The 11,451-nt window shown below is 35.4% G+C and overlaps 1 protein-coding gene across 1 annotated transcript in view; it reads left to right on the forward strand.

Annotated features, from left to right (window-relative positions):
- The window catches only part of Magt1 (magnesium transporter 1), a 38,281-nt gene extending 27,033 nt beyond the window's left edge, over window positions 1–11,248 (forward strand). Inside the window, exons 8-10 of the mRNA XM_027922958.2 lie at window positions 1,990–2,064; window positions 5,256–5,346; window positions 7,700–11,248. Coding sequence (XP_027778759.1) covers window positions 1,990–2,064; window positions 5,256–5,346; window positions 7,700–7,715 — 182 coding nt within the window. The 3' untranslated portion in view covers window positions 7,716–11,248. The remainder of the gene's footprint in view (window positions 1–1,989; window positions 2,065–5,255; window positions 5,347–7,699) is intronic.
- Window positions 11,249–11,451: the final 203 nt, after the last annotated feature.

An 11,451-nucleotide genomic window follows, 5' to 3' on the forward strand; every position in this document is an offset into this window, starting at 1 on the left:
AACAGTATTCTCTAGTAAGAAAGCAGTGGTTAATCAAAGACTGGGGTATTTTGACAGTTTTGACAGTTTTCAGCTGCACCACATCCGAGGGAGAAATATTCCCCGTGAACTTTGCAGCTGCTTTACGTGTGGGTTCTTCTATCCTCTTGAATGGCAGAGCAGACTTTTTATTTTTTGAATCCACACTAATATTCACTTTCTGACATCTAAAAACAGATGTGAGGGTCTACATTTTGTTCAACTTTGTAATGATAGCAATTAATAATGCCTGCCATATAGTAGGCAGTGTTAGTAAAAATTGAAAGAATAAATATTATGATGGGGCTGGGGTTGTGGCTCAGAGGTAGAGCGTTCGCCTACCATGCGTAAGGCACTGGGTTCGATTCTCAGCACCAAATAAAAAATAAAATAAAGATATTGTGTCCACCTATAACTAAAAAATAAATGTTAAAAAAGAATAAATAAATGAAACTAAACAGTGAATATGGACGTGCATAACAACTCTTTACTGCTGAGAATAGCACACACAGACTTTGGGAGTACACACCAAAAATGAAAAGCTGATTCACAGCAACAGCATATATTTGGGCTAGGGATGCTCAGTGGTAAAGCACTTGCCTAGAATGAGCAAGACCCTGACTGGGTTCAATCCCCAGTTCTGAAAAAAAAAAAAAAAATCAGGCTAGGATACAAAGACAAACACTTCCAAGTTTCCAAAACCAAAAGTCTTAGCCATTAATCAGAGAGTGCCTGGTAACTAAAGCCTATAGAGATAATCAGTCATTGTTTCAACCTGCATATAAAGAACCTCAGTAAGAAAAAATAAAATGCTGGAGAAGACACTTGGCTGAGCAACTAAAACATGACGAATAGGCATTATTCCCTAACAAGAGACTATTGAGGCTGTTGAAGAGAGAGTGCAAGATGGTAATGAAGAGATGAATAATCAGATTATAGAGCCAATTATAAATTCAAAGCCTCATCTGAACATTTATTTTTTTTTTTCCTTTCAGCTTAATTATACTCACATGCAGTAGCATGCAATGTGCATGAGTGTATGCATAATTAATTTGGGGATTTTCTTTACTGCTATTGATATTCATTAAACCACAGGGTGAATTTCTCTTTTCTGCTAGTCATGGGATGTGGGCTGGAGTGGTGGCTCAGTGGTAGCACACTTGCCTAGCATGCATGAGGTACTGGGCTCAATTCTCAGCACCACATACAAATAAATAAAATAAAGGTCCATTGACAACTAAAAAATATTTTAAAAAATAGTCATGGAATGTGTTACCTATTGCAAGGGTGGTTCCATTTTATATTTATGTTGCTTCTATTATTAAGCTGAATAAAAATAAGGTCATGTCACATGTGGGATTTTCATTTTTTATTAGGACTAAATTGGGTATCTTAGTAATAATTTGTACTTTAAAAGTTAATTGTTGAAATTTAGGAGAAATTATTTTCTAAATAAAAATGTGTTAGTATTCTCTCTGAATTGTGCATATTTCACATTTGTTCTTTTTTGGGAGGTGTAAATATTGAAAATGACTAGTATTTTAAAATGTATATGGATACCAAGTACAGTGGTGCATGCAAGGGCTGTGGATGAAGCTCAGTGACAAAGCACACCTGGGTTCAATTCCTACTACCAAAAAAATGTATATGGATTTGGGGCAATAGCCGAATGTCCAGGCACATTATTTCAAAGTATAATTTCAGAAAAACTCATATTTCATATGTTGTAGACAGGATGTTTGTTTTCAAATATCAATTTTCTTTTCCACAAATGAATTAATCTTCCAATTTTAATTCTGTATTATATTTTCATTTTGTGTGTCACACTGTACACAAATTTACTTATTTGATTATAATTAAGAGTTGAAGCTTTTATATTTGTTTATTTTTATTTTCTTCATGAGAAACTTAGAATAGTAATGTGGTATTTCTTTGTACCTATGAATTTTTCCTTTAACAGTTTTTTTTAAGATGGTGGGGTTACTTTAGGGATGGTGCTTTTATGTGAAGCTGCTACCTCTGACATGGATATTGGAAAGCGAAAGAGTAAGTCATCATATGTCACAATGTAACACTTCTGCATTTAATACAAAAAAGAAGTATCAATTAATCACTTGTCCCCTTAGTCCTTTACTGTTATAAAAATAATGTATGCTCAGTAAAGTCTATGTGGAAAAAACATTATGAAACACCTGGGGAAATTTTACCCATTATTCACCACTAAAAATAACCTTATACTAATATTGTAATATATTTCCTTTGACTTATAAAACTATTTTTAAAACTGTGTGTGTGTAATATACATAGACTATGCTATGATAGAACTCACACATGCTGGGCAGGTGCTATACCACAGAGCTACATCTCAGCCCCCAAGTTATATGTTTTACATGCAAAATTTGAAAAAAAATATGGACCAGATTGAGCTATGTGGCATCAAGGGCCCCAGTTCCCAATAAAACACCTTGGTAATAGATAATTTTGTTTTAGAATTTCACTATACTATTTAAAATTCATTGCTATTAATATTTTATCTGGTTAGATCTGATTGTTTTATCTCAATGTGGAAGGAACATAAATTACATACAAATTATGCTGGGCACGGTGGCGCATGCTTATAATTCCAACAGCTCTGGAGGCTGAGACAGGAGGATCACGAGTTCAAAGCCAGCCTCAGCAAAAGCAAGGCACTAAGCAACTCAGTGAGACTCTGTCTCTAAATAAAATACAAAATAGGGCTGGGGATGTGGCGCCACTGAGTTCAATCCCTGGTACCCCCCTCAAAAAAAAAAAATGAGGTAAAAGCTTACTTTTTTACAAATAATTATCTGAAAGTTGTAGCATGGAAAAGTAGGTACTGTGACATATAGAATGATCTGGATCAACTAACCTCCTCTTTGCTTTGTCCTGAATATTCTTGCTTATTTCTTTTTCCATATGAACTTTTGAATCATCTTGTTTAATTAAAAGAGTATCTGGCCAGGTGCAATGGCACACACCTATAATCCCAGCCACTTGTGAGACTGAGGCAGGAGGATCTCAAGTTCAAAACTAGCCTCTGCAATTTAGCAAAGGCACTAAGCAACTCAGTGACACCCTGTCTCTAAATACAAAAGAGGGCTGGGGATGTGGCTCAGTGGTTAAGTGCCTTTGAATTAATCCCTGGTACTAAAAAAAAAAAAAAAAAAAAAGAATATCTGTTCAAATATTTATTGGGCAAGCATTAAACTTAAAAATAAACTTAAGTGCAGGGCATGGTGGCACATACCCATAATCACAAGTTCAAATCCAGGCTCAGCAATTTAGGACTGGGAATGCAGCTCAGTCGTAAAGCACCCTTGGGTTTAATCCCCAGTACCAAAAACAAAATTAAAAAAAAAAAAAGCTCAACTATGACTGACAATGACTATGTGTTAAATTTTGAATCTTGTACCCACTTTTTAAAAAATATTTAACTATAGTTGGACACAATACTTTTTAAACTGGAATTAAACCATTAATAAATATTTTCCTATAAATTATCTTCAATTTGTACTCTATATTATAACCTAACTATTCTGATTTTATGAAATGTTTAAGATTTTTTTTCTTTTATTGTAATAAAAGTAATGATCATGGTACATGTTTAATCTTCATTTCATACTATTTATTTATTTTGGTACCAGGAGTTGAACTCAGAGGTACTTAACTACTGAGCCACATCCCCAGAACTTTTCTGTATTTATTTTTTAGTTTTAGGTGGATACAGTATCTTTATTTTATTTTTATGTGGTGCTTAGGATCAAACCCAGTGCCTCACATGTGCTGGGCAAGCACTCTACCATTTGAGCCACAACCCCAGCTCCCCCGGAACTTTTGAATTTTTATTTCAAGCAAGGTCTCACAAAATTGCTTAGGGCCTAGCCAAGTTGCTGAGGCTGACTTTGAATTTGCCATCCTCCTGCCTCAGCCTCCTGAGTCACTGGGATTACAAGCACAAGAGCCACCATACTGGAGTAATAATTTACATTCTTACTAATGGCATTTAAGAATATTTCACGGCAGGGGCCAGGCATGGTGGTGCACACCTGTATTCCCAGTACCAAAGTAAATAAAGTTTCACTGCAATCTTATCAGCATTAGTTTATCTCATTAAAATACACACACATATATACACACACTTGCTAATCAGATAAGGAGGAAATGTTGTTTTGTACTTAGATTATTATGAAGTTGAATATTTTCTTAAATATTTATTCATTTGTGTTTTCCCTTTTGTAAATTATCTTTTTGTCCTTTGCCACTTGTCAGCCTCCCAAGTCACTGGGATTATATGTGTGTACCACTATACCTGGCTGGTTTGTGTGGACTTTTTATGCATTCGAATATTCACACATGGTCATTTCTTGCAGAAAGTTGCTAACAGTGTAATTTATAATGAAATACACATATACATCTTTTTTTTTTTTTTTTTTTTTGTAGTACCAGTGATTGAACTCAGGTTCTCATGCATGCTAGGCAAGCATTCTTCAAATGAGCCACATGCCCAGCCCAGCAGTTTTCTTTTATGATTAAAAAGTTAATTGTCTGTAATATCAGTGACTCAGGAGGCTGAGGCAGGAGGATCAGGAGTTCAAAGCCAGCCTCAGCAATGGCGAGGCACTGAGCAATTCAGTGAGACCCTGTCTCTAAAGAAATTACAAAATAGGGCTGGGGATGTGGCTCAGTGATTGAGTGCCCCTGAGTTCACTCCCCAGTACCAAAAAAAAAAAAAAAAAAAAAAGCTAAAGAAATTTTTTTTAATATTTATTTTTTAGTTTTCGGCAGACACAACATCTTTGTTTGTATGTGGTGCTAAGGATCGAACCCAGGCCGCACGCACGCCAGGCGAGCGCGCTACTGCTTGAGCCACATCCCCAGCCCCTAAAGAAAATTTTAAAAGTTAATTGTCACCAGGCATGGTGGTGCGTGCCTGTAGTCCAAGCTACTTGAGAGGCTAAGGCAGAAGGATTACACATTCCAGGCCAGCCTCACAATCCTGGCAATACCCTGTTAAAAAAAAAAAAACTAAAATGTCTGGGGATGTAGTTCAGTGGTAGAGTGCCCTGGGACCAGTCCCCAATACAAAAAAATGGGCATGAAAACTTAGAAAGTTCTTAGTAAATTATAGCCCATTTTACTTTGGAAGTGTGGCTAAGATTTATGACCTGGTTATTTATGATGTTTATCCTGACCATTTTACTCTTATTTTTTTGTAGTAATGTGTATGGCTGGTATTGGACTTGTTGTGTTATTCTTCAGTTGGATGTTGTCTATTTTCAGATCTAAATATCATGGATATCCATACAGGTATGATTCTTATCTGGATTTACATAGTAATTACCTATATTTAACAATAACTAGAGTTGATGTTGCTTTATTTTATTTGTGTGTGTGTGTGTGTGCGCGCGCACGCACGCCCATGTGTGGGTGTTGAAAATACATGGCTTCTAAAGGAAAGATAGTTCTAATTTAGATATGTTCATATAAAGGTTAATTTTAAGGGCTGGAGCTGTAGCTCAGTGGTAGAGCACTTGCCTATCATGTGTGAGACACATAAAAATAAACAAACAAAATAAAGGCATTCTGTCCATCTACAACTACCAAAAAAGTTAATTTTAAATAATTATGGTATAATGGACAATATTAGTATGTGGTTTTGTTTTTGTTTTTTGTTTTTGTTTTGTTTTTTGTACCTCAGGGGCACTGGATCACTGAGCCACATCCTTAGACCTATTTTGTGTTTTATTTAGAGACAGGGTTTCACTGAGTTGCTTAGTGCCTCACAGTTGCTGAACCTGGCTTTGTACTTGAAATCCTCCTGTCTCAGCCTCCCCAGCTGCAGGATTACAGGCTGTGCCACCGCGCCCAGCAGTATGTGATTTTTCAGGAACACTTTTTAAGATTACTCTGACATCATCTAATTTAATCTAAAAAATCTATATAACATGAAATAATTAAACCTTTTAGACAATATGTATTTATATAGTTCTTTGTCTGCATATTGTGTTTGTTTTGTTTCTTTTTCAGAAAGAAATTCTTTTAATGATTTTAAAAACTGCTCCTCACTTCTTTTCAAGGCTAATTCAAATGGTTATTGATTAGAAGCTAGTCTGTTGAGCCAGGTGTGGTGGCACACACCTGTAATCCCAGTGGCTTGGGAAGCTGAGGCAGGAGGATCATGAGTTCAAAGCCAGCCTCAGCAAATTCGAGGTACTAAGCAGCTCAGTGAGACCCCGTCTCTAAATATACAAAATGGGGCTGGGGATGTGGCTCAGTGGTCAATTGCCCCTGAGTTTAATCCCTGGTACCAAAAAAAAAAATAAAATAAAAAGAAGTTTGTTTGTTGAGAGTATAAGAGTGTTTAGGAAGGTCTGTTCAAGCTGGACCCAGTTGCTCAAGCCTGTAGACCAAGCTACTTTGGGGGTTAAGGCAGGATAATCACTTGAGCCCCAGAATTTGGGGCCAACCTGGGCAACATAGCAAGACACTTTCTCTATAAAAAGAAAAAAAAAGTCCTAATCAGTTTGAGATGTTGCTAGAGATCTCCAAGACTCAGGGAGAAAATTGTTCTGGTTGCATGTTCTTGATTTTACTACATTAATAGGCAAGAGAAATATTACCTACATAATGGGGCATGCTGTGAGTTATTTTTATAATCAGAGTGTCAGTTAATGTAATTTATATTTCTTAAAATCTAATATCTATTTTATGAAAGATTATGAACACTAAAAGTATATAAATTCATCCTTCGAGATGCAAATTTGCTCCTCTGTGTGGGCTGCGGTGATGTTGGGGATCAAATCATAGCTTCATACATGCTAGGCAAGCGCTCTATGGACTGAGCTACACCGCCATCTACTCTTCACATATATTTGTTTTTTTAAACTCCAAATTTTAAACCTAATTTTGAAAAAATCCTAGTTGACTTATATTGTAGCATTATTAGCTTTTGATCATTGTACAACATCAATTAATCTTGTATTTTTCTTTTTTGTGCGATTTTTTTTTTTCTTTTACACTACTGGGGATTGAGCCCAGGGGTTCTCTACCACTGAGCTATATCTTCAGCTCTTTAATTTTTTCTTTTTCATTTTGAGACGATGTCTCACTGATTTGCTCAGGTTGGCCCCAAACTTGCAGTCTCCTGCGTCAACCTTCCAAGTAACTGAATTTACAGGCATGTACCTTTGTGCACAGCTTTTTTGTGAACTTATTTAATTTTAAACCAGAAAACTCCTAAAACCTCAATTCTTGACTTATAATCTTCTAAATTTATGCTTATTCGTGTGTGTGTGTGTGTGTGTGTGTGTGTGTGTGTGTTTAAATGACTTCTCCTTTGGAGAAAACTAATTCAGATGCAAAGGTGATTTTGCTGAGACTTCTAACAATTGGCAAGTATTTGATTACTGGGGTTACTTCAACTATTAATTATTGTTTCTTTTGAGGATCTTCTGAATAGAAGAAGTTGAGGTTATGTCTATTTTCTTTTGTCATAAGACTACCTGATCTCTCATTTTTTCTCATTTTTTGTAATTGGTACTCAGATACAATTCCCAAAATGTTCTTTGATCTGCTAAAATCAACATATTGTATATTTGTTAGAAGTAAAGTTTTTTTTTTCTTTCAGAGACTAATGGAGTGGTATATGTTTTTGTTTCAGCTTTCTGATGAGTTGAGAAGGATTCCAGAGATATGTAAACACTGCAGTAATGGAAATTGAAAAATAAGAAATGTGTGTGTTTGAAAAGAAGAATGCAACTTGTGTATTCTGTATTACCTCTTGTTTTCAAGTGATTTAAATAGTTAATCATTTAACCAAAGAAGATGTGTAGTGCCTTAACAATCAATTTCTTGTCAAAATCATGAAGTATTTGGAAATTATTCTCCTCTTAACCTTTTCTTCCAAGTGAATTTTGTGGAATTTTTAATTTTGTAGAATTAATTACATTATAAAAATTTTAAAACTACTACTTCATTTAATTAGAAGAAAGCTCAAAACTACTTTAGTTGCTTTTGGTTACTTTTGGTCATCTGGTTTTATATTCTCTTATTCAAAGATGGGGAATGAAAGTTGGGACCAGGTATTCCCACAGAGGCCTGTTAAAGATAATCTGCATCAGGAAGCCATTCTTAGCTTTTCCATATTTGCATGGATGTGTATATTTTACAAACACTTATTTCTGGGTCAAGAAATCGTGTGTATGGGGCTGGGATGGTGGCTCAGTGGTAGAGTGCTTACCTGGCATATGTGAGGCACTGGGTTCAATTCTCAGCACTGCATATAAGTAAATAAAATGAAGGTCCATTGACAACTGAAAAAAAATATGTATATATATAAAAGAAATTATATGTGCTACATGGTGTAGTGAAAATGCAACACGATTCTTCAGCATACAAGTCTAGCTTTTAGAAAGACCAGTCTTCCTTGCATCTTTCCTACTGAAATACAATGCTATCTATGCTTCTTGACAGCTGTAGACATTAAAAAGTATCTCTAAATACAGGATTGTGATTTCTATATGAGTATGGTGTTGACTACCTTGTATTTGGAAGGATTTAAGATTCATTTTATCTCCTTAGTTTTATGTAAGCTGGTCCATCTCTAATAACAATATAGTTTAGTGATAAAAATCTGTGTAATTTATAACATGGTCTAAAATGTTTTTGTAGGTTAGAAATTGTCCATTTATTTCATTTTTACCTAATAGAAAAATAGGCTCAGTTGTATTTAGAGAAAGGGCTCCCTTAGAATGGGAAAAGAAAATTATGAAATATTGAATTATTGCCTGTATGTAGAAATTGTTTTGTGAGAGCTGTTCTGTTTTTGTTATTATTTTAGCCTTTATTCTTCTCCTTTAAGTAAACAAACAAAGCTAGCATGGTAGCATGTGCCTGTCCCAGTCTGAGGCTGAGGTGGGAAGATTATTTGAGTCCAAACATTCAAGGTCAGCCTGGACAAGATAGTGAGTCCCCATCTCAAAAAAAAAAATGTAAAACAACAACAACAGAGTGCAGCTTCCTAGTTTGAAGGGTTTTGTTTGAATTTTGTCTTTTTTTTTCTACAGTAGAAATAATCATATGTGCTAACCAAATTTCTGTAAGTTATATTTTTGTAACTATCATTATATATCTAACTATAACTCCCCATACTTATGAAGAATAACCTAAAATGCCACTATTATGAAAGTTTGAGAATTGTAATTTTAACGAAATCGTGGCAGTATTACATTAAGAAGATACTGTGAGCCAGGAACGGTGGCACACGCCTGTAATCCCAGCAGCTCAGGAGGCTGAGACAGGAGTATTGCCAAATTCAAAGCCAGCCTCAGCAATATTGAGGCACTAAGCAACTCAGTGAGACCCTGTCTCTAAATAAAATACAAAATAGGGTTGGGGATGTGGCTTGGTGGTTGAGTGCCCCTGAGTTCAATCCCTAATTTAAAAAAAAGAAGAAGAAGATAGAGTGGTTGCCTCCTGCTATTTACTCTCTAACATGGTCTAAAAGTCTTATATAACAGGCTGAGCACAGTGACTCATGCCTCTAGTCTCAGCATCTGGAGAAGCTGATACAGGATGTTTGCAAGTTTGAAGCTAGCCTGGACAACCTAGTGAGACCCTATCTCAAAAAAAAAAGGGGGGGGGGGGCTGCGGATGTAGCTCAGTGGTAAAGCACCCCTGGGTTCAATCCCTGTTACCCCCACCCACCTCTCGCCACACACACAAAGACTTAGAGTCTTATGAAAGGAGATGGCTATAATTGCCTCTGAAGAAAGGCTTCGTGTGAGTTTTTGTTTTTATTTTGTTAGTAGATTTGATGGGTGCGGGAGTATACTGATGTTCCCCCCCATACTCTTTAATGGAACCACTTTTTAGTTAATTACTCCCCTGTAAATTGGTGGTTCTGGATTCCTTATCTGCTATTCTTGTACTTGTCTCAGGCCAAATAAATTTATGCTGTGATTCTTATGAGACTTGTATGAAGTTGCCCTAATTTTCAGATTGACCAGGGGAATACTACTGCCATATAATCTGTATTGCTCCAGATAATTTGCCATGGTCATTGAAATAATGACAGTTTTTTTGTATTTCTTTTGTCTCCCTTTAAGAGCACATTCTCCTCTAAGGAGAAAGCATTCTGTCTAAAAAATGTGGAAAGCAGATTTGCTACACTTAAAGTAGTGTTCCTTTTGTGGAAATTTTGAAATTAGTTTTCATCTGAAGTGCCTTAAGTAGACTCTTAATTTTTCTAGTAATGGTTTAAATATAATTTGTTATTCATTTTAAAGATAGTATTAAAATGGGCACCCTCTTGGGACCCCTCCCTTGTAGGAGCTCCATTCTGTGTGTTTCAAAGATAAATTCTGTTACTTTACTCATAAAAAAATTAAAATGACACATTATAGTGGCAAAAGTAACCAAATGTCTGGCTGTTTACTTTTTTACCATATCAATAAACTCTTACAATCTAAATTTTGAGTTTTTGATTACTGGCTAAAGAGGGATCAATTTAAACACTAAAGGAAGCCAGTCATGGTGGCACAAACTGACCCTGGGGCTGAGGCAAGAAGATTGCAAGTTGGAGGCCAGCCTCAGCAATTTAATGAGACCCTGTCTCAAAAAGATAAAACAGGACTGGGAATATAGTTCAATGGTAGAATGTCCTAGGGTTCAATCATCTGTCCCCAAATAAAATAAAACTCTAAAGAATAATTGTAAAATTAGAATATTCCATTTTGAAATTACAATTAACTTAGAATTTTATTCTCCTTAGTGATAGTGCATTTGATAGCACAATTTCCTTAAATATTTCTCAACTGAGATACATTCTAGGAATGCATACATGGGCCTTTATAATGTGACCCATTAGATTAATAAAAACATCTAAGATGAGTAGACAAATGGTTGTTTTCAATACATGATTTACTTTTTGTCCCTGTCCATGAACACCACTCCTTGACTAGATAATTCTCTTTTGATAGCAAAAAAATAGATTTGAAAGTGTTTCCCTTGCAGATTATCAAGTTATATGAGACTGGACAAGAATATATTTGTAAATGTGGAGTAGAAACACCAAAAGAAATAAACAGATCTGACTTTTAGTCTTTGTTCTATCTCTGTCTAGTTCTATGACCATAGGCAAGTCACTTGAACTTCTCTGGATGTATTTCTTTATCCTAAGAAATGTGTTGGAATAAATCATTTCTGTGTACTTTCCTGCTCTATTGTTCTATTTTGTAAACTATTTAAAAATGTGTTTAAATTTGAAAGATACAATGTGATACCCAATTTGGTGTTGAATTAAATCAGTTGGAATATAGGATGCTCTGTAGTGAGATTTCTGAAAAAGCTGTGAAATGCTAATGGAGATCATTATAACTACAAATCAGTTAAAAATATGCATTGAAATTTTCT

Source organism: Marmota flaviventris, chromosome X (assembly GCF_047511675.1).
Source record: "Marmota flaviventris isolate mMarFla1 chromosome X, mMarFla1.hap1, whole genome shotgun sequence".
In the NCBI taxonomy this organism is placed as follows: Eukaryota; Metazoa; Chordata; class Mammalia; order Rodentia; family Sciuridae; genus Marmota; species Marmota flaviventris.